Genomic DNA, 26,484 nt, shown 5'->3' with positions numbered 1-26,484 from the left:
CCTTCCAGTCCCGGGGCTGCTCCATGCTAGTCTCCCCCAGCCTGGCTCTCTCCTTCCAATCCATTCTGTGACTATCTCATACCCTTCCAACAAACTCCTGTTCTGCCCCAAAACCACCAAAGCCGATTTCTGTTGCTCGCAAGCGGTAATCCTAGCTGGTGCTTTCTCTGTGCTGGCAGGCAGCCCAAAGGCCTCAGCAAAAACCAGCTTCAGTTCCTGACATACCCCAGGACTTTCTGCCACCCCCGAGAGACCAACCTGGCTCCAAACCCTGCTCCTGTCAGTTTCCAGGGCCCTGACCTTGGGAGATACTTCCTTCTCTGAGCCCCTAGTTCCCTCATCTGTAAAAGAAAGCTGTTAATTACAAATCTTTCTCCCAGCTTGGGAGAAAGATGAAATGAGATATGGGAAAGCTGACAGATGAGCAGGGACTCAGCAAATAATTTCCTTTAATTGTCAGATTTCTTTGCAATTATATGATCTTAAGATTAATTGCTACATAATTGATTGCTGTTTCATTATTTTCATTGCTATTGTGAGGAGCAAGAATCACACGGCACACTCACGCGTCACGCGTTGTCTTGTGAAGCAGCAAAGCAGTCATTATTGTTCCCCACTTTACACAGAGGGAAATCGAGGCCCAGAGAGGGTGATTTAGAGGGTAGACTCCCAATTTCACCCCAGTTTGAACTCCCTGGGCTCAAATCCCATCCCCATCACTGACTAGTTGTGTGAACTTGGACCAAGTTACTTGTCCTCTCAGACCCTCTGCTTCCTGGTCTGTAAAATGAGTGCACATCTGCCTCAGGGGTCGAGCAGTAGATAAGCTCATTTTTTGGATGTGCTAATGGCTTTGTGGTTTTGTAACTAAATGCCCACTTTTTGTAAATACATACTAACGCATGTAAGGGTGAAATAACCTGATGTCTGGAACTTGATTTTAAAAGAAAGAAAGAGAAGAGAGGGAAAGGGGAAGGCTGAGGGTGGGGGGCCCAAATCAAACAATTGTGGCAAAATCTCGACAACTGCTACATTGGGATGGTTCATTATACCATTCTCTTTACCTTTGAGATTTTTTAAAAAGATTTATTTTTATTTATTTATTTGTGCATACAAGAACTAGGGTGCAGGCCAGAGGCTTGGAGGTGAGAGGATCCACCAGAGACAGTAGGGAGCAGAACAAGCAGACTGACTGAAATACACTGCTGAGGGGAGCAGCGGGCGAGCAGGGAGAGGTCTGCTGCACCATGTGGGTAGCTCCCTGGCCTGGATCTAACTCTTGCCACAGTAGCTTGGTGATAGCTTGATAGTGCTGAGACTTTAACCCCTGCGCCACCAGGGAGGCCCTGTTTGAGACTTTTCATTTAAAAAAAAAAAAAAAAAGTGACTGCCTCACAGCTGTGTGAGGCAGCACCCATGGAGGCCTACCATGAGCTAACACTGCTATCAGAGCCCCACCAGCCTGAGTGGCTGATCCAGGATAGTGGTGGGGACTCCCGACCCCTGGGTCATTCTCAGGAAACATTGCCCTCCTCCTGAGGGTCCTCACCAGCTGTGCATCACAGCTCTGTCGTCAACATCAAAGCTGGGGCTCAGGTGTGAGGCTCAGAAACAAATGCCAACATCAGTCTCCTATGCAAACTGTCACCCTCTTTATTTAGGTCCCATGTGAGTGGTTCTGTTTTAAAAGATGCCCTTCCGTGGTCAGTTGAACCAGGATGTTTGTTCACCATGCCTGCTCCAGAACCCTTGTGAGATCCTGTCACAGCATCCTGGGGACTGCCAGTGAGACCTAGCATCACCCACTTGTTTGTGATGGTAACAGTGGGTGCAGCCAGGGACTCAGGGCCCAGGCATCACCCTTCTGACTCCCCAACCTGTGGTTCAAGGACAGCTCTTCCAGAGCCAGCCACCAGGGGGTGCCTGAGCACAGCACCCATATGTCCCTGCACTGAGGGGTGGGGCTGTCGCAAGAGCCACCTGGTCACTGGCCAGACCAAAGGAGCCGGCAGCCAGGCTTTACCTGATCCCAAGGTTTTAATTGCCATCTGCATTTTTTTTGGATAATAACATTAAATGGTCTATTATTTATCATAAAAGCAATGATGCTCAATACAAGAAAATGAACAGTTTGGATTTTTGCTTGTTTGTTTTACTTCATTTCAAGAATTCCTGAGCTTAAGGTAGCGGGCCCTCAAGTTCTTTGGGCTTTGGAGTCAGAGGAAAGAACTTAAATGGCTTTTGAGACACAGACAGACTCCTGTCTCTCTGGGCCTCAGTTTCCCCTATCTACATGTTTTGGGGTGCTGGGGACTCTCCTGAAACTCTGAGCTCTAACAGACTGGCTTTCCTCAATGCATGGAGTTGTTTCAGGGAAGGCAGGACAGGGGAGGATCACCCCTTAAAGTCTGTTCCTATGGTTCCCTACTTCCCTGCTTCCAGCACCCTTGTTCCACGGTGTGCAGCCCTCCCTGACCATCCTGGTCCCCGCTGCTCCCCTCCCTGGATCCCTGCACAACCCCATCTGCCGTCCAGGACACTTAACTACACCAGGCCCTTGTCTACAGTGTCAGTGGCTAGCATTCTGCTCTCTGGGGCTCTGCACCAGCAGTAATCGAGACCGACCCAGCCCTCGCTGCACCACATCACAGCTCAGCTTCCCCTATAAGCCTTCGAGCTGGTGACCGGGGCACCTTTGGGACTTTCTGTGGTGCAGAGGAAAGGCCAAGGCAGCATTTCCCAGGCGGGGGTGAGGCGCACTGCGGGTCCATCTCATGCATAAGTCTCAGCAACCAAAGGGGTTTTAAGTGTTTCCCCTGCAGATCTGAATCTTATCTTCAAACACAAACGAAATGGTTAGCCACCCAGTCACAGGAGCCTGAGCAGTTGGGCCCCACCTCAGAGGAGGAGCCAGGGAAAACATTTGGGGACTTCTTCCCAGCCTGGGGCCCTTGGTACAGGGCTGAACAAGAGGCAGGGAGAATTTCCTTGGCTTTAAGGTCAAAGCAGGAATTCAAGTTAATGTCTGGGTGCCTGGGGATTCCTCACCTCTGCAGTACTGCCCGCCCAGTAACCAATCATGGACAGAGGCCCCACATTTGGGATGGAAGGGGCTCCCCAGCCCCAGGCATGTAGCGGGGAATCCATGCAATAGGCCAGTTGCTGTGGCCCTGCCAGCTGCAACTGAGGAAATCCTCAGCCCAACCGGGGAGGTTGTGAATTTCAGAAGGAGCATTTGGGGTCAGAGATCCAGTCCACAAAGAATCAGAATACACTTTGTCCCCGTGCATGGTGACCACCTTTTACCATCCCTCACCTGTTCAGATGCCCTGTTTTCCCAGGGCTCTGCAGGCCCCCCAAAAGTGAGGTGACTTGTTTATAGTCAGCGGGCTCAGTGTGCCAGAAGCTCCCCCCAGCAGTGGGAGAAGACTTGAGAAGGAAAGAATGTTGGAGGAAATGTGTGTCAGGGCATAGAGGGGGCTGGTATGCACAGGGCTAGAGGCACTATATCTCCCACTTGGAACAGGAAAAACAATCCCCAGTGCCTCTCCCCCAGACATTGCTGTCACAGCTGGGTCTTTCTTGGGGGTCTCTCAGGCCTGAGGGCAGGGCAGGGGCAGGGAGATGAGGATGTAGGGGGAAGTTGCTTTTAAACCAGCCTCCCACCCACCTCCTGCTCCAACTTCTACCAAGGAAGAGAAGAGGGAGAGAAATTTTTTAATTATAACAACAAAAGACAAAGCTTGACCAAGAGGGGGAAACCCTTTAAGATGTCAGTAATAGAGCAGTGAACCAAAAGTAAAAACAGCAAAGCTGACAAGGAAACCGCAGTCATGAGCAGAGGCTCAGCAGTGACCCAAAGGTGAAGAGATGCACTTTCACCGCTGCACCATGGGGCCCGCTCCTAAGCCGTCCACCACCCCTAGATCCCTCAGCAGGCCCAGAGGTTGGAGGCATGGGGTTGGGGGAGTGGGGTATCCCAAATATTCAGGCTGGGGGAGAGGGGTATCCCAAACACCCAGGGTATCCCTGGATACTCCAGGGTATCCCTGGAGACAGGTGCTCTATCTCCAGGAAACAGAATGCCATTCCCACATATGAGGCAAAGCTTGGTGCCCACTTTTGGAACAGTGACTTGGAACCCCCTCCCTTGTAGGTAGCAGAGGGCATGGACTTGTTTGTGATGGTGCCCAGGAGAGACTGGAAAAGAATCCAGTATAGGAATAAATGATCCTCCCCATCCCTGAGGCCCACTGTCTCACCATCAGAAGTCCTGCTGTGACTATATTCCATGTAGACAATACATCTCCCCTGACCATTTCTAAGTAGCGTGTCAGCTATTCCAAAATAGGCCATCGGGTTTTTCTACAAACTGGGGTAAAATTGCTGTCTCCCATTATCCTCACACGAGAAAGGCGGAGATGTTTCCGTGGGCTGCAGAGCTAGACTCAACTGGGAACCTGGAGATCAGGGTTTGAGCTGTGTGACCTTGGGCGAGTCACTTCCTTTCTCTGAGCCGCAGTTTCCTCATCTGTAAAATGGGGTTGTTGTGAGGATCAGATGAGATAACAGATGAGAAGGTGTTTTATAAACAGTAAAGTGCACTGCAAGCATCTGGAGTTATTCCTGGGTCCAACAAATACTTATTAGACATCCTCTCTCTGCCAGCCCCTGCTCAATCTGAGGGACACAGTTACGAGCAAGACAGAGGAGTCCTGCTGAGTTAGAAGAGGAGGAGGAGCAAGCAGGACACCTGGCCCATAGTCCTACCCTCACCCAGTGAGACAGTATAGGGAGCCCAGGTCTCCAAGCTCCTGCCCCTCACCCTGGGAGGTGGCAGAGTCACCACATGGCAAACAAACCAGCCCAGAACGCAGGCTGCTCTCAAGACCCTACAATGGAGATTCTTCAGCTGGAGGAATCAGGACTGCAATTTGTAAGCTGGGTGACTTAGGATTGTTTCCATAAATTAATCAGCAAAATCTCTCCCAGGTAACAGTGGCAAGAGAGGACTTCTGAGCTAGGTGGGTGGTACCTCTGGCCCACTGATCTGTTGTTGCTCTGCTCTACTGGACACTTTACCTCCCTTGAGAGGCTACGAACTCCTGGCACAGCAGAGCCAAGTGACTGAGAGCCCAGGTTGAGGAGAATGACCATCCTGAGTGTCAACCATACCTCCCACCAGCTGTGTGACCTTGGACAAGGAACTTGACCTTCTCAGAATCACTTTCCCTAATAATAGTATTTTCAACCTCATTAGGCTGTTGTGAAGACTAAACAAGATGATTAATGTAAGGCCCCTTGCGCAGTGCTAGGCTGGGCATAGGTTGCTCAATCAATTTTTACTATCTAGCCAATACTTAGAGGTACTTACTATACCCACAAACTATTGCAAGCACCCCACAAAACAAAACTCGCTTAACCCTCACCAGAATCCAATGAGAGAGGTAGTACCATCATCCCATCTTACAGATGAGAAAGCTAAAGTACAGAGAGGTTAAGTGACTTGCCCAAAGTCACAGAGTTACCAAGTGGCAGAGCCAAAATCAAACCCCTGGCTCTTTCCTGCTTTCTTGCCATCTTTTACCTCCAGTCCCTGGCTTTAGAAGTTGAAGCAACTGGGCCTCCCTGGCGGCACAAGGGGTTAAGCACTGCACTGTGAAGCAATCCGCAGCCTCTGCCGCACGAGTTCGATCCCCAGCCTTGCCAGGGAGCAACCCAGATGGCGCAGCAGACCTCTCCTGTCTCGCCCACTGCTCCCCTCAGCAGTGTACTTCGGTCAATCTGCCTGTTCTGTTCCCCAATCTGTCTCTGGTGAATCCTCTCATCCCCTGTATCTCTGGCCTGTACCCCAGCTCTTGTATGCATAAATAAATAAATCTTAAAAAAAATAAAAGGAGTTGAAGCAACTGAGGGGAGACTGATTTACAAACAAACCCCTCCTACCACCAATCTGTCCTCTGGACCCCAACAGTCCAAAGGGGCACATCTGGGCACAGAATGGGCCTGATCAGGCTCTATGCCCTCAGCCCAAATGGGTGATGTGGTTATTAACCTCCTCGAGAACAGCCTCTTAGAGTAATTCCCCCTCCAGGCCAGTTTCTGACCAGAGGTTTACAAGCCTTTGCCCTCACACTCACCTCAGAACCTGCTGCTGCTCAGCCACTGCAGGCCTGTTCAACTGGGTCAAGCGCCGGGCAGAGCCACACAGGAAGCACAATGGACAGCCCACGGCTTTGGAGGCGCCTCAAGAATAGAAAATCCCCTCAGTGCCTTCCCTGCGGGGGAAGCCCCCAGTCTCTATTCACACACCTCTCATAACAGGGAGCTCACGGCCTTTGTCGGCAGCCGGGGCAGGCCAGGGTTGGCCAGCTCTGACTGGTAGACGTGCTTCCTCAAGCTGAGATGAAATCTCTCCATGTAATTTCCTCCCATTAGTTCTGTCTCTGCCCTTGGGCTCCACAGGCCAGCCAGCTCCCTCCGGCCTGCAGACATCTGGAGACGGCCATCTCTGGCAGGAGGAGCCTCCACTCAGGCTGAACACTCAGAAGCGTCAGCCTGGCCTCAGAAGGCAAGGCTCCTGGGGCCTGCCCACCCTCGTCTCTGCTCTCCACCCACGACTAGCAGGATTGCAGGGACAGCTGCTCACTCCGTCAGTCTCTGCCAAACACATCTAAGGGCCTGGTGCAGAGCTCAGCCTTGATGGGCTGGGAACAATAATAATAATTGACACTGGTTCCCGCTCAGCAACTACATACTCTGAACTAGGCGGTGTGCTAAGTACATTACAAGCAAGAACTCATCCTGATCCTCTTAAATCCTACTTGCCTCCTAGGCAGACCTTCTTCCTCCAGGAAGCCCTCGCTGACTGCCAGGTTGCATGCCACACCATTTTTCTGATTCCCCGGCTCCCAGAACTTTTATCCAGCTTACTATCCTCCACAGGAAAGCAAGTTTCTCAAAAGTAGGTACAGGCCCTGCTACTTCTTCTCAGATTTTTAGCGATTGCTGCAGTGAATCATTTTTACCCATCCATGTATTCATTTATTCAAAAATTTCTGAGCACTCTAGTTTTCCAGTCCTGGCTCAGACCCTAAGGATAAGCAGCAAAGCCCTAATAGCCCTGTCTCAAAAAGAAGTGTCTAATGGCACTTTCCTAATAAGACACTCCTATGTCAACATATCTGCTGAGGTGAAACCCCCACATGGACACAGGGCTTCAGTTGCATTTGTGATGCCTCCTGTCTCTCACCTCTGGCCCTATCATTGGCTCCTCACTGCATCCCTGGAATTAGGTGAGGGCTGCTGGGTCCAGAGAACGCAGAGGACTTACTTGAGTTCATCTAGCAAGCCAGGTGGAGTGGGGACCAGGACACAGACTTCCTGCGACAAAGCTACTGGGTCACTAGCGTGCCCTGGCGGGTACAATATATGGCAGCCACACAGCAGCCTCTCCCAGCTTGCCTTTGCTGCTGACTCCTTAGTTGTGACTCCAGACCCCTTCCACTGAAAACCCAGAGCTCTTTATTCCTCTGGGTAAAGGAATCTCAAGCCCATTCATTGGGAACAATGGCTAGCACAATGTGGGAAATCAGCTCGTGGGAAATTGTCAAAACAAGCCTTCTGAAGCTCTGGAGCTGCTCTGTCTGTGAACGCACCACCACCCCTCAAGCCAATTTGACTGCACTTTACCTTAGCATTTCACAGGAATAGCTAACATCTAGCATTATTACCAACTTTTTGTTTTAAGAGCAATTCGTGGTTATGGCATTAAATCTGGGGGCAGGGGAAGCGACCCCCAAGGAAGATAATAAAGTTGGAAAAAAAAAATGACACCAAACCCTTCTTGCTTCATTTTAAAGGCTGCTGCTTTGTACCTGACCCAGAGAGTTCTCATTGCGGCAACTGTGTGTATTTGCCATTCTGCAAGCCACAACCACCCACGTGGACACACAAACACACACGCACAAACACGCAGTGAGACTAGAGTTTCCAGAGAGCAAATGATGTTTCTAGTAACAACCACAGTCTGCCTCGAGGAAGCGTGATGAGGCTTAGGCCCAAGAGCGAAGGCTCCACGGGAAGTATTCCTGCCCCAAGCCGGAGCCCAGCCTCCAGGCAGCACAGCGTGCCCCGACAGGATGCCAGGCAGGCAGGAAGAGACGCCACTCCAAACCTCTCCCGTTGTAATTTACTAAATCCATCTGGGGCTCCTTTGAGCCGTTTTCTGGAAATGCCACATTTCAAGGGTCTCCCTGTTAGAAAAGGTCAGGGAGTTCACACAGGCCTTTCATGTTAAAGGAACTTGAAAGAAAGGAAAGGAAATGTATATTTTCGGCCTTAGCTGTGATTAAGGGGGCTCAGGCCATGAGAACATTTAGATGATTTACATGACGTTACATGAAGAGCCAATTAGCCTAACAACTTCCGAAAAATATCTAGCTCAAGAGCACCCATTTATTAGAGCACTTGGAATGTGCCAGGCGTCGGGCTAAGTTCTTTCTTAGGATGTATGATTCATCTCAACCAAGTCACATAGTGTAAGGCGGACTTGGGTGTGATACCCAATTTGCACCTGAGGACAAGGACACAGAGGGTCAGTGATTTGTCTGGGGTCCCCCAGTGAGTAAATGGCAGGGCACAGTCAGAAATTCAGGGCTGCTGAAATCCAAAGTCAGAGCTCTCTTGCTCTGACTGTCAGTTCCTAAGAGCACAGCTTTGTCTTGCACTAGCATAAGGGCATTGCATCTCCACCTGACTCATTTGCATAAAGCTGAAGCCTTATTAAATTTCCAGTTTTGACCTGGACTGCACGAATCCAGAAGACTCTGGGGCCTCCCTGCAGTAGGGCCTGTTCCCAAAACTCCCCACTCACCTCCAGGAAGGGGCAGCAGCAGATCCCACTGACCACCCAGTCGAATAACCCCAGAGCCTGTTGATCCTGTATGGGAATCTGAATTAGTGCCCAAAGCAGGTGGTCTAGGGTGGTCCCAGGGGAGAGATGGTACAGGCTGAGGTCTGTCTCACACCAAAGTGCTGTCACCCCATACAGACCAGCCAGGGAGATTCCCCAATCTTTCTGTGGTCCTTCCATGTGACACGACCCACCTAGAAAGTCAGGATTCTATTAGTGACAGTTCAAAGATCAGAAAGCATCATGGAATTATAGGGGCCATAATGGAACTCCACAGTGTGATAGTTGGTGTGTGGGGTCAGGAGTCAGATGGCCTGTGTTTGGAGTTCTGACACCCTCACTTCTAAGCTGTGAGGTCTTGGGTGACTTATTCAAGCTCTCTGAGCTTTAGCATTTCCATTCATAAATGAGGATAATAGTCCCTATGTCATAGGGTTGGCATGAAGATGAAATGAGATAATATGTGTGCAGCTCTTGACATGATGCCATGATGACAGAATCAGAGCTAACCAGAAAAGGAGTTGCTGTAGGGCTGCACCTACCTTTGGGGACAAGTTCAAGTTCCTTTCACTCTCAAGTTCTCTAAACCCTCCAGAGCCTCCTAAGCCCAGATGAAGTTGGCCTCTTCCAATAAGCCAAGCTGACTATTCCAGCCACATTAATCCCACCATATCTGAGCAACTCCTACCCATGGTCTGTATATACTTATCCAGCAACAAACTCAATTCGAATAATTTCTCAGCTTCTCCAGCAGTGATTACCTCCTGGAGGGCAGAGCCCCCTCCTTCATCTGCCCCTCTCCATGGATTGTACCCAAGGTTAGGTAGACAGTAGATGTTCCATCAAGCCTTCAGGCTGATTTCAGTGTGACTGTGGATGTCTATGACTCAGCCTGTCTCGCCCCTGGTTCCACCCAGTGGGGCCTGTCCCATAGCTGGAGCTATATTCCCATAGGGCAGTGGTTCCTAGACTTTAGGATTTTGCAGCCCTATAAGATGTCTAAAGAAATATGGGGGTGGATGAAAAATGAGGGAGTGGCCAAGGCTTTCTTTTGCTAAATAAAGATATTAAAAATTATGTCTGTTCTCATGTGCATCAACATAAAACTGGACCAAGAAGACGCGGTATAGCAATCATGGAATACTACTCAGCCATAGGGAAAGACAATATGCAGCCATTTTCAGCAAAATGGAGGGAGTTTGAGAGAATGATGTATAGAAAAGCAAATCAGAACAATAAAAACAAATACTGAAAAAAAAAAAACCAAATACTGAACATTTACAGAACAGATGATTTGATAAAGTAAAATACCAAAACTAGCAAACATTAATAAACACTGCAAGGTCTCTGAGATTAAGAGGGAGGGAGAAGGGAAAAAGATTAGGGGTTGCAAGGGATGGTTGTGGGAGAAAAACAAGAAAAATAAATAAAATAAAAACCTGTAGGTAACTTTTTCCCCTTTATAACAGCTAATAGTTTCAACAAATTGTTTGATGATATAATATGGGGGGAATAGTTGTTTTTTTTAAGGAAATTAATATGATAGTTTCTTTTTAAAAATCTGATGGTAAGCAATGTTCTTAAGTCACAGATACATATTTATATATTCGTGTCATCTGGATGTCAGTCAATCAGCAAAGTTAAAAAAAAAAAAAAGGAAAAGAAAGTGCAGATTCTGATCCAGTAGGTCTGGATCGATGCTTGAGATGCCATAGTTTTCTAAGAAAAAAACCTATTCATACCATCATTTTAGTGAAAAGTTGTTTTTCACACCAATAAAGCAGAAAGTTCATAATTTCTGATTAAAGGCTGACCACTTTAAAATGAAAAATTTAGCCTTAATGAGAAAAACAAACAAAGCACTTCATGGTTGCCCTGACTTTTTCTCCTTTCTCCATGGACTGGATAAAACTTCAGCTCCCACTGGCCTGAGTCCACCAGCACTTCATGGGTCTGGGGACCTCGTTCCGAGGGGGCTCCTTCTAAGCTGGGGTCACCCTCAAACGAGGACACCCCAAAGCCTTTGGGCTAGGCAGATCCTGTATTCCTGTTCACCATCCCCAGAGGAGGCTCATCCCACCTTAGATCTTACAAACTCAGGAGCTGAGGTGGCAGAGGCAGTGGAACCCGCTTCCGCCCCTCCCCCCTGACTGGGCAGTGTGTGTGTCGGGGGGGAGTGGGGGGGAGCCCCTTCCCCCACCTCTAAAGCAGTTGAGATGACGCTGAGCTGCAAGCTAACGCCAGGAAGGGAGAATGGGAGACCTAAAGCGCACGGTCTTCCCCACACCTCCATGGCTAAGCTGAACACTTTTCCCCAACCACCCTCCAGCTCCCAGAAAGGAGGAAAAGTGAGCAATCCAGTCCTGAAGTGGGGGGCCGAGGCGCCCCGCTAGGCGGGAGCCCGTAGGATCTGAACAAGGAGAAGGACCGCCCTGGCTCTTTGATCCGCAGCCAGCCAGGCTGGGCCTGGACCCGGAGGGGCGGCGCAGCCCTCTTCCGGCCTGGCTTTGGTGTGGCTGCCAGGGGTCCTGTGGGGGCTCCGAGCTGGAGAGGCGTCCAAGACACCCGCCCCTCCCAGTACGCTCTGCCCCAGTCGCTCCCGGGAGAGGTGGTGTTAGGGGAGCGTCTACACTGGATCCAACATAGAAACTTTAGGGGGGTAACTTTTACAGTACCGGGATCCCAAAGGGCCGGCGTCTTTCCTAGCCGGGGTGGCCCGCGTGGACGTGACTCTGGGGGCCTCGCAGACGCGGGGGGAGCCGGCGCGCGCCCGTCCCGGCGCTCCTCCGGCTTGCGGCCAGCCTGCGCCGGGTCCCAGTCCCGGGCTTCGCTGCCGTGGATGTCCTGGCTTGAGCTCCTCCAGCTGACCCACCCCTGCTGGGCTCCGCGGTCCAGGCAGCTGCCCAAGGCCTAGCAACCCCAGGCCGCAGGTTGCAGGCATGGAGCCGAGTTGGGAGAGTCGTGGGGCACCGTGGGGTGCAGGTGGAGGACAGGCATGGGGGGGGGGGCTCCTGGTCCTCTCTGCGGCTTGTCCAGGCCTCGCAGCCGCCACAAGCCGAGGCGCCCCTCACGGATGTTTGATGTCTGAGCCCCCACATGCCACAGGCGCTCAGCGAGTGTGTGAGGGGGTTAAGCTTGTGCTCACGCTGTGTGCGGGCGGCCTGGCAGGCGGTTCCAGAGTGGCTGGAGCACGGACCAGAGAACGGGGCTGCAAGTCTCAACCCTGCAGGTCGAGGGGGCGGGCGTAGGCCCCAAGTTCTAGAAAGCTCCCCCACCTCTGTTCCAAGCACAGGACGCAATGGGTTCGGGGCACGTACGCAGTTAACACCTAGGATCGTGTTCCAAGCTACGTCAAGACGCAGGGGTCCGGGGCACCCGCACCCTCGGCCGCTGAGGTGGAGACGCAGGCGCCGGGCGGGAGGCGCGCTCCAGGCCGGTCCCCAGCCGCCGCGGGTGACGCGGGAGCGAGCGAGCCCTTTAAGACTGTGCGGACCCGGCGCGCCGCGGCCGCTCCCGGCGAGGAGGGGGCGGGGCGGTGTGGCCCCGCCCCCCGCCGGCCCCGCCCCCGGCGTCCCCGCCCCGCCCCCGGCACTCCGCCGGCGGCGCCTTTGATGTTGCGACCCGCCAGCTCCCGGAGCAGCTCTGCCTGGCGCCCGCGCCCCGCGCCCGTAGCCCGCCCAGGCGGAGTCAGCCCGCGCTCCGCCCGCCGCGCTCCGGGCTCGGAGGTCCGGACTCCGGGCTCGCCGCCTCCCGGGCCGGCTCCGCGTCCCGCACCCCGGCGCCCCGCGCCCCCACGGGCGGCGCGCACCATGCCTCAGCTGGACGCCGGCGGGGGCGGCGCGGGCGGCGGCGACGATCTCGGGGCGCCCGACGAGCTGCTGGCCTTCCAGGACGAGGGCGAGGAGCAGGACGACAAGAGCCGCGACAGCGCCGCGGGCCCCGAGCGCGACCTGGCCGAGCTCAAGTCGTCGCTCGTCAATGAGTCCGAGGGCGCGGCCGGCGGCGCGGGGGTCCCGGGGGCAGGCGCCGGGGCCCGCGGCGAGGCCGAGGTCGGGGCCGAGGTGAGCGCCGGCCCTCGCCCCGCTCCTCCCCGGCGGCCGCGGAGCGCGCCCGCCCCTGGATCTCGGTTTGCGCAGACCCTCCCCTCCCTCCCGCGGCCATCCCGGGGTCCCCACCTCTTAGAGTCCCCCCGCCCCCGAACCCCGAGCCCCCGGCTGTCCCAGGGCCCCTCAAGACCCCTCTGGATCTCCCCGCAGGCTCTCGGGCGGGAACACACTTCGCAGAGACTTTTCCCGGACAAACTTCCAGAGTCTCTAGAGGATGGTGAGTTTCTGCACGGGCCGGACCCCTCCTCCCGCTAAGGCCCAGGCCACCGTGGGAGAGAGCCGGGCTGCGGAGAACCCGAGGGTGCGGAGGGGGTACCTCCCCCAACTGCTGCTCGAGGAGGCGGTAAAACCGAGGGGGTGGGGGGAGTGGGGGCGGGTTTCCCGGCGCCGCTAGGCTCGAGTCACTTCCGGTGCCCTGACCTTTATAGGAGTAAACAGACCCCCACCATCTCCACCTCCCCTCCTGCCCAGGTGATTGACTAATCCCCTGTCTTGAGGAGAAAGCTGTTAGCCTAAGTTCCTCGGTCCTCCGGATTGGGGGGTCAAGTAGGGGCCGCCTAAGGGAGGTCTGGACTCGGAGTCCTGAGTCAAAACTTGCACTGCAGGCACCCCCAGCCCGTACCTTCTCAAGTCACGAACTTGAAGACTTCTTGGCAATTCTCAGGTTTTTCTCTGGAGCGCAGTCTTCAACCCGAGCCTCCTAGGCCGGGGATTCTGACCCAGCTGTGGTTTTTCCAGGCCTGAAGGCCCCGGAGTGCGCCAGCGGCATGTACAAAGACACCGTCTACTCCGCTTTCAATCTGCTCATGCACTACCCACCCCACTCGGGAGCAGGGCAGCACCCCCAGCCGCAGCCCCCTCTGGTAAGTGGCCCCAGCAGCCGAGCCTACCTCCTCCTGCCTGCTAACTTCTTGACCAGGTATGTGAGGCATGAATAAGAAGCGAATTGTGCCCAGAACAGAATTGATCCTTGAGAACTCTTCTAGTTTCTTTTCCCATATACACCCAATGGGATCTGAACCAGAAGGAGGACTCTGCTGAAAGGAGGTCTGTCCTGGGTACTCCCCCTCCCCTCTAGCTTTTGGCTTTTGTCTTCCCAGCTTGCGCACAAGCAGGTGCAGGCTGGATCCTGGTGCTGTGCAGTGCTAGGGTGGGGTCTGTCCAGGGAACATTTGCTCTCAATCCCCTCCTCCGCTGGGGAGGTGATGCGTGCAGTGTGGTCTGAGCTGTGAGCTTTGCACTCACTTTCTTCCACTGAGCCCCAGACCTCCCTGCTAGGAATGGGCAGAAAGCCCGTCGGCTTCAGATCTCCTGGTTGTGCAGGAGAAACATGCCCAACTCGTAGAGAGCATCAGCACCCTTGCCAGAGACCCTGAACACCATGTGTGGAAAGTGGGGTTTTGTGAAATTGGCTGGGTCTCAGATGCACGGCACCTGGGAGAAAGGCTTTGCAGAGGTGTTTCAGATCAATAGTGTGGGCAAGAAGCCTGTTTAATGAATTTGCAAGCTAAGTGTTGAAGTACCAGTGCTTTGAAAAGAGTTCATGATCATTCCCATGCTTTTCTGTCCATTGGTACAGATGACTTAAAGTGTGAAGAGCCTGTTCTGAGTGCTTTGGAGCAGTAAAACTGCACTTGAAGTGGGAAAATCAGATTAGTCTTGCAGATTGCCCTCAGTTGGCCCAAGTTGGGGGTGAGGTTAGAGCTCCCCATAGCACATGAAAGGTTTGGGGAGCTCTGGTGGGTGGGTGTTGGGTCCAAATGTAAACCCAGCACACAGTTGGGGGTCAGCAGGTGGGAGGCTCACATGGCTAGAGATGGGGGTCACTGGGAGGGAGGAGGGTGACTGCTGAGCTGTTTCAAATCAGGAGTGAGGAGGAGGGTTGGTTTTGAGAGTAGTTTCATGCTGAAGCTCGTGGGAGGTGAGAAGACAGAATGAAGTTTCTCTCCAGAAACTGGGATGTAGAACCTGGTAGATAGAGTCTGACTGTAGAAATGAGCTCCTTCCCCTTTGGACCCCCATTTCCTCATCTGTAAAGTGAGCCTGTGGTTGAGTACCCTTTCTGCTTCGAGGTGGCTCTGTGAGGCTTTGTTTGCTTCCTTCTAAATCAATGATGAAGGGGGCTTGCTGCCACCCCATGCGGCCATTCTCTCCAGAGACCTCCCACTCTTTGTGAGCAGTTGCTTAACAAGTATGCTTTGGGGTTCCCTGCACCGTGTGAACCCTTAGAGCTGGGGCCACATTGACTTAACACAGCCATACCGCCAGCAGGTGAGGTGTTTGGATAAAGGGCTGGGGTCCCTGACATGACTGACAGAAGGCCTAGGCCTAAGGATGGCCCTAGCAGGGCAGGCTCCATCCCGACCTCGTGTGACTCCACAGCAGTGCTAGGGAAAGGCAGTGTTTCTGAGCTGCTCTCACAGTGTAGGCAAGTGGTGAGCGTGCTGGGGTGCGGGGGCCTTGTTCTCTGTAAGGGTGTGGCGAGGGGACCATTTGGTGGTGTCCTTTAGCTCACATGGTGAGAGTAGGCAGCGGCTCTCTGCAGCAAGATTGGGGCAGGAGGGGCAGACACAACACCACTCACCAGTTTTATCAACTTCAGGATCTTAGGCTACCGAAGATGCATTGCCTGCTTTCTTTTTTTTTTAATTGAGGTAACTTTGGTTTACGAAGATATAGTTCTCTGTGTCACACCCTTCCTATAGGGGCAAGTCACCCTCTTCCCCGCCCAGTGCAGGCTCTGCACTCGTTTTCTGTGTCCTGACTGTGGCTGTGCCACACGGCTGGAGACAGGGACAGAGACAAGGGCCTCAGCTGGGCATGGAAGGTGTATGTGAAATAGAGGAGCCTCTTTTAAGCCACTTTGATAATTACCCATAGCAAGCAAGAGTAGCTGCTCGGGTTACTCGCAGAGTTGTGTGGACATTTAAAATATGATTGGGTTCTAAAAAGCAAAAGCAGTGCTTTGGGAGCACATTTATCATGGGATTCAAGGTCCATGTGTCTGGAATCAGAAAAGATACTCTTATAGTGGGTCGGGAGTCCCTTGCCGGGACCTTGAGGAAAAGCAGCCTTTGGAGATTTTTTTCGAAAGCTATGCTTTCCCGTGCCCATCTTCGGGGGACAGCTGACCTGCTGCCCGGCTCCTGCCATGGGCCTTGGAACATGCTCCCCTCACCCTTTGTCTCACCGTCTCTGAAAGAATCCAAGTGGTCAACAGTTGTGCAGAAGAGCTCAAAGCCCATCGTTTGACCTCCCTAGAGTGGGAAAACACGCCGGGCATCTACCTGCCTGTGTGGGTAGAATGCCCACAAGGCTCCCATGTTGAATACCTCAAAATAGGCTGACTCGAATCTTGCCAGGAGCAATGAGCCAAGTGACCACCTCACAGCCTGCTCATGGGGCAAAAGGAGATAGATAGTTTTTTTCCAAAAAAAAATATTGTTCCTTTTTGATACTTGGCTTCTTGCAAACTATTTTGGGACTGGTAGAGCAGGTCAAAGTTTATTTCACGGCTGACATTTGTCAGCAGCTAGTGTGGACTTGTGGAGGGTTACTGGCCTAGACCATTAGCTACTGCTTGTGTTTGTTTTGTTTTCTCTTCTCTGTTCTGAGACCTGGGGGCAGTGATCCCGGGCCAGATTTTGAGGCAATTCGGGGATGAGTAGGGCTGCACTCCTCTGGGAAACTCAGATTCATGAAAGTGTGGGACTGACAGCCGGGTGCAAAACCTCATCTTGAAAAGGATAGATCACGTTGCTCTTGTGACACCTGCAATGGGCTCTGCTTGGAGCCTGTGGCCTGGAAGGCTACTGAGCCATTTGCCGTTTAGATGAACTGTCCAGAATGGGCAAGTCCATGAAGACAGGAAGCAGATGAATGGTTGCCAGGGGGAGAGAGAAGAGGGGAATGGGGAGTAATCATTAATGGGTGTGGATTTTTTTAGGGGGGGTGATGAATATGTTCTGGAATTAGATAGCGGTGACAGTAACACAACCGTGTGACTATACTAAGAGCCACTGAACTGTGGACTTTAAAATGGTGAATTTTATGGTATGGGAATTACCTCAATTAAAAAAAAAAAAAAAAGAGAAAGCTGAGCCTTTTGGCTTTTGCAGGGACTTGGGCTGCTTCACTGGCCTGATGTTCACAGCCGGCCCGGTGCTCAGGCATGCCTCAACCCAGTAGGCCTGGATGCCAGTGGGGAGGTGTCCAGTTGAGATGGTGGACTCTTGCGTGGGCTTCTGGCCATCAGGCCCATGTTCCCTGACTCCCAGGTTTGAGGTCCAGGTGAGGGTTGTGGAAACCAGCGCTGAGGGAGCGGGAGGTGAGGGTGTAAGCAAGACTCAGAGGAAGGAAGTGCTGCTGACGCGTGGCCAGCCTGTCTGGGAGCTCTGCAGAAATGCATTTACCCAGCCCTGCACACCCCTCGGAGGGAAATGGACTTTGCTGGGGGGTGGGAAAGCGAGGGGGTTAGTGATGGCTGGTCACCAGCCCTGTTTGGATTGACACTTGTTAGGAGGGAGTCAGGCACCCAGACGGCTCAGAACCAGTGTCTACCTCTGGGAGTGCCTGGCTAAGCAGAGGAGACAGATGAATAGACACAAACCAGGCCCTGGCCGGAGGAGTGCTGTCACAACAGGCCCGGGTGGGGGAGTCCTGGGCAGAGCTGGCCTGGCTGGGCTGTGGAGGAGGCTCCAGTGAACAGCTTCCTGGCGGTTCAGAGTTGTCTGACAGATGAAGACAAAGAAGGGATTAGTGGGCTCCCCTTCAAGCACCCCAGATCTTCCACTTCTCCACTTTAGTCACCCTCCCTCACCCAGCCAGCAGAAACAGCCTCCTCCAGGGTCCCCCTGCCTCCACCCTAACCCACAATCTGGGCACCACATAGTAGCCAAAGGGGTCCTTTAAAAACATAAATCAGATCACATCTCTGGCCTGATTAAGCCCTACAACGACTTCCCATTGCTCTTGAAGTAAAGTCCAAACCACTCACCACAGCCCAAGTGCCTGGGTGGCCGGCCCCTGCCGACTGCCCCTCCTCATCTGCACCATTCTTTCTCTCCCCGAGCAGCAGTCACCTCAGCGTCCTGAGGCGTTTTACAGCCATCAGATTCTTTCCCATCTCGGCACCTTGGTGTCCTTCCCTCAGCTTAGGAGCTTGGGATACTCTTCCCCGGATCCTCACACAGCTGCTACCTCCTCAGTCCTCATTCAGGGCCAAATTCAGATGTCACTTCCTCAGGGGGACTTCCCTGGCCACCCCGTGGGATCCTCCCTCTTCCCTGGGACCTCATTTACCTCGCCTGCCTGGCAGCTCTGCAGGCCAAGGTAGTGGGCACTGCTTTATGATGCACTTGACATGCTTAAGCCAAAAACAGCCTTCTGTCAGAAGTATCTGGGCCTCCATTTCCTCATCTGCACAGTGGCAGCGGTGAGCTCTCCTGCCAGAGTTGGAGTGACGATCGGCGGCCGCGTGCCAGGGAAATGCCGGCATGGCCTGCACCCCAGAAGGGGAAGAGGGGTTTGTCCTTGATTGATCTCTTACTGTCCTGGCTCCTCTGGATAGTAAGGCCCATCCATATCTCCACTTGGGTCACAGGGGCCTGGGGGTTTGGGACCCCCTCATGTTCCTACCTCAACCAGGATTCCTAGGACCAGAATGGGAACCTATCACTCTATCCTGAGAATACTCCCCTACCACCCCAAAACTTACCTGGAATGTGTCACATCCCAGCAATTTAGAAACGCTTTGTACAAGATAGGGGTGCCTAAGCTATTTTGTAAGGAAAAAAAGCAAAATGGCCCTCGTGGTCATTAGCCTCTGAACCATTCTCAGGCCTTTTCTCACGGGGCTACCCCTGCACATACCTGTTCTTGTTCCCTGGTGTGGGGGGTACATTTTACAGCCCCCCCACCTGATCCCACTGCAGCATCTCTGCTTGGCCTCCATGTTTGTGTATGGCCCGAATGCCTTCTCATTTGCTCGCAGGCTGCCTTCTTTAACAGTGGAACGGTGCTCTGTACCAATCACTCCTTAGTGTTCATCGTGATTGTTTTCCTGGAGCATAATATTCAAAGAGAATTATGTGGTCAGGAGGTAGGAAGAACCACAGCATTTTGCTTCCCTGTTGTCCTAGGTTTACCGCAGGCTCCTTTGAGTTCCTAAGCAGGGCCAGCGTGGAGTTTGCTCTCTTTTGTTGTTCTTTTTAATAATAAGTCCATGGTGGGCAGTGGAACTGGAAGGTTCTTCTGATTTGCGTATTTTTCCTGATTGGGAGGGCTGTATAACACTGGCTGTGGTATTTGGGGAATCTGTAGCCCTCCTCAGCTGCTCCCAGGGGGAGCCTGGGAGCTTTCTTTCTAAGTGGCTCCTTGCCTAGATGCCTCTCAGGGCCAGGCAAGCCCCATGAAGAAGGCCATCCCTGAGGATCCTACCCTACCCTGTCCCCAGGCACTGCACTATTAGGACCACCTGCCCACTGCTCTAGCTCAGCTGATTGGAAGGGCTCCCAGTGAACCCTCGATTGGTCACTGGGACCCAGATATTCTTCCAGGTTTTCACTGAACCAGCTTCCAAAGCCAGCACAGGAATATCCATGGAAGCTGTGCATACCTCCCTAGGTACCCAGAGATTGAGGTGTGAGTAGGGTTGAAGCGGGAGAGGCTTGGTGGTCCCCTCCCCTAGGTCTCCTGTAACCCCTCCCCCACCCCCTGCAGAAAGGGAGGCTCAACTGAGCTACAGGGTCACAGTTTCAAGTCACCTAGGAGCCAAGGTCAGGCTGGATTGGGGTGGGCATAGACTGCATGGAGGGGCAAAGGGCGCCACCACCTCCCTCAGCCTTCTCAGCAGCTGCGGTCCCGAAGCCATAGTCACGCTCCCTCATACCCGGTGACGGGCTGCTTCCTGCTTCTGTGTACAAACAAGACTCCGTTGGAGGAAACAGGTGTTTTTATCAGGTCACAGGGCCCCCTCCCCCAACGGCACAGTGCCTGGAGCCTCCATAACTGCCCCCCTCTCTGCAGGGGGGCTGGGCAGGCCAGGTCAGGGGGGACTTGTTCAGAGCCCCACAGAGGAATGGAAGGGGAAGGCACTGAGTCTGGAAGATCCACCCTCCAGTACCAAGCATGCCAGTCCTTGGCTGAGTGGCCCTGGGTAAGTTATTTAACCCTTGTGGACCTCAGTTTCCTCATCTGAAAGCGAGGAGAATGAAGGCTCACACCTCTTGGGATTACTGTGGAATGGAATGAGCTGACATATGTGAAATACCTGGCACATAGCAGGTGCTTCATGCGTGGGAATTGTCCACATTGTTGAAGGACTCTTGTGAAGGTCGCTGTGCCCAGTGGGTGGAAGACGCCTGAGGTGGAGCCTGGGCTAGAACCTGTGACGCTCTCCCTTCTTCAGTGCGCAGCCAGCTCTGCAGGGCAGTGCAAAGGGGACAGCTTTCGGCCCTCAGTCCTGCCTGTCGTATCTATCTAGAGACTCCTGGAACCTACAGCATTTAGTGAACCCCCCACAGCCCACCCCATATTTGGCCTCTGCCCTCCCAGAGCTCAGACTAGCAAGGCAAAGAGATTCCTGGGGACTCAGAGTCAGCTTCGAGGTTCCATGGAAATTGGATAAAGGGACACTGAGGAAGACGAGAAGCCAGTGGACGCGGGTAGGCTTCCTGACAGAGGAAGGTTCCAGCTAGCCCGGAGCCTCTGCAGGGGCAAGGACAAGACTGGCCGGGGGTGGGGTGGGGGGGGCAGCTTGCACAGAGGAGGAGAGAGGAATCAGCGTGTTCTTGGTCACTGGAGGAACCATCTGAAGCCCGGTTCATGAGGGGCATGGGATGAGGCTGGACAAGGGCTGGCACCGAGGGCCCAGCATGTGATCTCGGCACCCAGGCGGGCAGTGGTTCTGGAGCCTGGGAGTGGCTGGTGGGCACATGCAGCGTGTTGGCAGCACAAAGGGCAGGGTGTGCCCATCGGCAGACGGTTTGAGTTGGACATGGAGGGCGAGGCTGGCAGCTGGGGTAGGGCGGGTGCCAGGAGGCAGGGGGTGCCTGGAGGAGTGCAAGCCGGGCCAAGGGAGGAGTGGGCTTTGGGTCCTGGTGACCTGAGGGTGCCGGCACGTGCCAGGCAAGAGTGCCTCCGAGGTGGAAGTTTTATTTCAAATTATTTCATCTGACTCCAGCGTCATGAGCCCAGGGTCTTGGCATTTCTTAGAGTGGCGGCGGGACCCCAGAGGTCAGGTCCCTCCGTCTGTTGGTGATTCAGCCAGGCTGTGGAGAGCACTTCTCATCAGCATTGGCTCTGGTAGGACTTGAAGAACCCAGTGCTGGGGAGGGTCTCTGAGAACCTAGAACATCGTTAGTTTCTTTCTTCAGGTGGCTTGCTGCCTAGGATGCCTGGGATTTGATCCAATACCTCCTCTTTCCTTGAAAAGAAGGTGTGGCCCGCTTCAGCTTCTGCGTGCATGCATGCCCTGGTGGGTTTGTCCGGGTTAGACGTTTTCGCCCCCTCTGGTCCTGCTAAAACATGGGCTTCCTCTTGGCCACATCCCCTGTTGGGTCGAGGTCCTCTCTCTCTCCTGGCCAGATTGGAGCCCTGGCTTGGGGTGGAGCCGAGATGGGCTGAGTCTGGCCCTGCCCCTCTCCTGGGGGTGGCTACCATGCTAGCAGACAACTTTAGAGCCCAGAGAAGACGGGGGACACACAGCCTTCACACCCCTATGGCTGACTCCACAGCCACAGCTCCCAGGAGAGTAGAGGAAGCAGACACTCCAGCACATTAGCTTCCCCGCCCCTGCCATTAAAACAAGCAAGGCTCTTCTCCCCGGGCAGGAGAGTTGTCTGGACCCTACACTATCTGCTTCCAAATGACAAGATTGTGACTGAGATTACAGGCATGGATGGGCAGGAAATGGCCCCAGGGAATAGTGGCTTTGGGGGTTTGCCTGCCCTACCATATCTGGGCTGGTCTAGCCTAGTGAGTGGTAGCAAATCACTCTCCCAGAAAGCCCATGTTGCCCATGAGGGCAGGGAGTTGTGAGAGAAAAGAAGCCGGGGGACCAGGCCCACCTCCTCCCCCTCCTGCGTGCTGGACCTCCAGCAAATCTGTTAACTCCTCTAGGTCTCAGATTACTCCTCTGAAATGGGGGTGGGGATCCCTGGCCATGGAAGATTTCTGAGGTTTGGAGAATGTTGCCTGGAGAGGCTACTGCTCGGTGAGCAGCAGGTGGGGTTTTCTGGGCATTGCAAGGGCCACTCCAGGGCCAGCATCCTGCTCAGGCAGGAAGGGGTTGGGAGAGACGGACAGGTGACAAGAGTCCAGGCTGAGGTTATTCTGACTAACTCTGACCTGGCTCTGGTGGCAGCGGGCCCAGCCTCCCGGCCTGCTGGGCCGCCATCTGAAACGCATTACCGATGCTTTGTAAACTCCACATCATTCGGCCACATGAAAGCCTGGGATCTAAAAATAGCCACTCCCAGAGGACGCCCCGCATTGGTGGGGCTCAGCTGACCTCTGCACGCACACCCACCAGGCTACCTCCTTTGCCAGGGAGCCCGACTGGCAGGGCCGCACCCATCTACCCTCCTTGCGTGGGCAGCCACTGCCTGGGGCCACTTTATCTGGGGGCAGATCTCATGCAGCTAGTCAAACTTCAGGCCCCCGGCCTCCCCCAGGGCGGACTGTCTGGAGGAGCCAAGAGGAGGCAGCCGAGGGTGTGTTGGTGGCCCACGACCTTTCCCTCAGCCATGTCCAAGTCTGGAATGTCTGTGGGAGGCTCATTGGGAACGAGTGGAACCATTTCACAGATGACGACACTGGGCCCCTGTGGCAGGGGGACTTGGCCACTGTCAAGTGGTGGACAGGAGGGCTACTGGCTGATGTGCGGGTGTGAGAGGGCAGGGGCCTGCCTGAGACCCCTGGTGCCAGTGGTGAGCCTGCCCTAGCAGGAAGACAGGGCGGCAGAGGGCCTCTGGGCAGCTAGAATTGACTCTTTGCCCTGCTTTCTGTGGGTTCCTTCTCCCTATGGTCTCTATGACCAACAGCTAACCACTCTTTTCCCTAAAAATAAACATGCTTATGGGATTGGGGGAAGCTTTGTAGCTATCAAAGGAAATAATAGGGTGTTTAAGAAAATTACATTGCGTTTTAAATAACCAGCATGAAAGTCATTAAGTTTGAAGTTTCATTCAAATCAGATGCTCTGTGGCTGGCCTGGTGGCCCAGCAGCGGAGGGTGGGTGGGCCCTCGGGATGCTCAGAGCGCCCAGAGCTCTGCCGCAGCAGCAGCAGAGGCAGCAAGGGCTCTGCCGGTATGGTGGGGCCCAGGCAGGGCGGCCACTGAGTGTGCCGGGCTGCGGCAGCCACCCAGACCTTGCTGGTAGGCTTTGAAGCAGTATACAGCCCCGGGAGCCGCCCAGCTGTGGTGGGCAACCCCATGGGTGGGGCTAGGAGGTGACGGTCGTCCACAGGGTGTGGGGACACACGAAGCTGGGCTTGTCGAGGCCCCATGGATTGATGGCCGTGGGGGTTTCAGGGATGGTGGTTTGGATCAAAAAGGGCTGAAGAGGATCTAGAAGGCCAGGGCCACATCTGTCCTCCTGACAGTTGGGCTCTCTGTGCCCGGCATAGGTCAGGACACACAGTAGGTGCTCGACAAACCATCCTGGAAGGAATAACAAGACCACTATAGCAGGGCAGGGTCAGAGATTATCTCAAGTGCCAGGGGCTTTCAATCCCAATGTCAAGATCCTTAGAAGAAGCTGAGAAAGTAGGCATTATTATTGCTCTCATTTTATACATGGGGAAAACTGAGGTCAAGGGGTTAAGAATGTGCTAGTACCTGGCAGAGTCAGGATTTATTTTACCCCAAAGCCCATGCTCTCACCACTCTGCCCTTTTGCTGTAAAATGTGCAGAGATGGAGGCGTTGCAGGCTGCAAAGTTAGGCATTACCCCACCCCTACTGGGTTCAGGAGCTGACCCCTGGATTCCGCTGGCCCCAAGGGAAGACTGTCCCTCCTGGGCATGACCTCACAGCTCTCGGCCAGGGGCTCCCTGGATGCCTGGCATGGGCAGGACTCCCAGAGCCAAAGGGTTCCGTTTTTTGGTTGGAGACAGGAACACAGCACTTCCAGAATAAATATTGCTGGGGAAAGTGTTTATAAATGACATCTGAGATTGAGCTGTCTATAGGTGGATTCCTTCCTCTTTCTAGCTTTGGTCACAGTCCTGGTTTAGCTCAGCGCTTGCTGTCCAACCTTCCGGGCCAGACACCCACCTCTGTGCGGCCCAGGGTGGGCTACAGGGTTCCCTAGACCCTCGGTCCCTGGAAAGGGCTGGACTGAGGAATCTGTGGGCGCGCCTGGGCATCAGTGTGCCCCGAGCCCCTGCCATGGGGAAGTTGCTTGGGAACCAGAGCCGCCTGCCAGCTCCGCTGAGGTGCTGCCCTCCACCATTCCCCAGTCCCTGGCTCTGGTCTTTAAAGGCCAGTCGGGAGTTCAGCAGTCTGGCCCGATAGCAATCAGGCAATAGTCCAAAGGAAATCGAGGACGAGTGGCCCTGGCCTGGCACAAAGGCTGGCCTTCCTGAAAAGCCTTGGACTAGCGACCTGCCTGCTTTCGTCGTTTTTTTCCTTTCATTTTAACTTAATTTAAAAAATATTAGTGGACATAAATATTAATTCATGTGATCCTGACCGCAACCCTGAGCCATGGAGGGCATTTACACCCCGGCAGCTACCTGTGTTCCCTTGGCTCCGCATCGTTCTTCCTTAACACTTGGGCAACATATTCCACTTGTTTTTGAAAAATGTGTTTAATCGCTATAGCTGGGTCCCCTTGGCTCCCCCTGTCCTGTTGCTCTCCATACCTTGTCCCCTAGGAATTTGATCTTCTACCCTGTCCCCTGTGTTTTTTACTGTTACACCCAGGTGTGTATCTGTAGAGCTGTTTGGTGTGGTTTTGTGAACCTTCAAGCTCAGCCTCATTGGGGGCCTCTGCCTCACGAGGGCCCCTGTGGCAGTTGGGGTAGCCCTGCCCACCTTCCTCTGCTTACACTGGGTGCAAGCTGCTGGGGGGAGCACTCTGAGGCCTGACGCCTCCTGCACACTCACTCCTAGGCAGCACACATACCCTCCAAGATAAGCGCTGACAAGAGCCACCCCAGCAAATAGGGGGCTCGCCCCTTCCTCCTCCTCAAATGTGGAGAGGAGACCCAGACCAGCCTGTGGGAGGATGACTTCTCACATCTCCTTTAGTCATGCACAACTGAGGGCCACAGTCCCCTCCTAGGGGAACGAGTCAACGTGCCCCTCCCACTGGGCAAGCTTCAGAGCCATGCTGCTCCTCAGTTTTTTCCTAGAAAGATTCTTGGCAGGGTGTGGCTGGCAAAATCAGTGATTCCAGGTCCCTGGTGGGCTGGAGGTCTCAGTAAGGACGTGGGAATGGGGTGGTTTGGGGCTGGGGGGTAGAATCTGGGAATCACTTGGCTCCTGGGCCTCACGTGTGTGGTCTTCACGCTGGCTCACTGCCTGTAAGGTTTGCTGCCGCTCCAGCAGGAACCCCAAGGGACTGGAGTCAAATTCAGATCTGTCAGTGAGACCTTGGGCAAGTCCCATTTAACCTGGCTGGGCCTCCTTACCTCGCCAGCAAAGCGCACACACATCGCAGTGGTGAGAAGCAAATCGCACCAGCAAATCGCACACATATCACAGAGTGGTGGGAAGACTTGGGATTCGGGAGTGGGATGGAGGGGAGGAAGCAGGACTCTGCAGGGTCTCTGACCCTGAGCATTCACTTGGGCCTTGATCAGTCTGAGGTATGCAGTCGGCTGTTACTAGAGGTGACTGCCATCTCTAAGTCTGTACTTCTGCTGTTTTCTTCCTGCCTGCCTTCTGACTACTCCTAGGGGAAGAAAACCTCTGAATTTATCAAATGCCTCCCTTTCTAGAGCCTTGCTTGCCAACTACTGCCAAAGACAGGCTGAGCTCGGAGGGTGAGTCCTTGCCTGTTCCTGGATGGCTGGGCACTGAGGCAGGTCTGGGGAATGCCCAGCGTCTGGGCTGCTGCAGAGTCCCTAGTATGTCAGTAACATCAACTAGCAGCTCAGCTGCAGCAGCTCCCGGAAGCTTTTATTTTCCTCTGAAAACATCCTGTCCTGAGGGGCGTTCACCTCAAAGAGGAGGAAGGAAAACGCAAGTAAACGAATGCATAGAAACCACTGGAGGCCGGGGGCCAGGCCACTTAGCTCAGTGAGGTTCAGCTAACACTGAGGGTGCCTTGGGGCCGGCTTGGGCCCACAGCAGGCCTGTGGTTTGCCAGGGCTGCGTGCAGGGACTCGGGTCCTCACCTCTGCTGTGGCAAAGCCCTGTTATCTGATGTCGAGGCCAGGCAGCTGGTGGACGGGCCACACGCACCTGGCAGGGCTCTGTGCAACCATGGCAACGGCCCTGTACTAGCAGGTGGGAC

The 26,484-nt window shown here is 54.0% G+C and overlaps 2 protein-coding genes across 7 annotated transcripts in view; one reads left to right on the top strand and one right to left on the bottom strand.

Moving 5' to 3' along the window:
* Positions 1 to 6,510, bottom strand: part of VDAC1 (voltage dependent anion channel 1) — a 102,580-nt gene extending 96,070 nt beyond the window's left edge. Inside the window, exon 1 of the mRNA XM_054694399.1 lies at positions 6,141 to 6,510. The gene's annotated coding sequence lies outside the window, so the exon portion shown is untranslated. The remainder of the gene's footprint in view (positions 1 to 6,140) is intronic.
* Positions 6,511 to 12,723: 6,213 nt separating this feature from the next.
* Positions 12,724 to 26,484, top strand: part of TCF7 (transcription factor 7) — a 29,893-nt gene continuing 16,132 nt past the window's right edge. For 3 of the 6 annotated variants that reach the window (XM_037509328.2, XM_037509327.2, XM_037509324.2), the window contains exons 1-2: positions 13,205 to 13,237; positions 13,759 to 13,883. In XM_037509328.2, coding sequence (XP_037365225.2) covers positions 13,788 to 13,883 — 96 coding nt within the window. In that variant the 5' untranslated portion in view covers positions 13,205 to 13,237; positions 13,759 to 13,787. Of the gene's footprint in view, positions 12,976 to 13,170; positions 13,238 to 13,758; positions 13,884 to 26,484 lie in introns of those variants that run through there. The other 3 variants (XM_054694398.1, XM_037509329.2, XM_054694396.1) reach the window with 3 other exon arrangements.

This window comes from Talpa occidentalis, unplaced genomic scaffold (assembly GCF_014898055.3).
Source record: "Talpa occidentalis isolate TD23 unplaced genomic scaffold, MPIMG_talOcc4v2.1 talOcc4.13, whole genome shotgun sequence".
Classification (NCBI taxonomy): Eukaryota; Metazoa; Chordata; class Mammalia; order Eulipotyphla; family Talpidae; genus Talpa; species Talpa occidentalis.
This window is presented reverse-complemented; position numbering and strand designations above follow the sequence as displayed.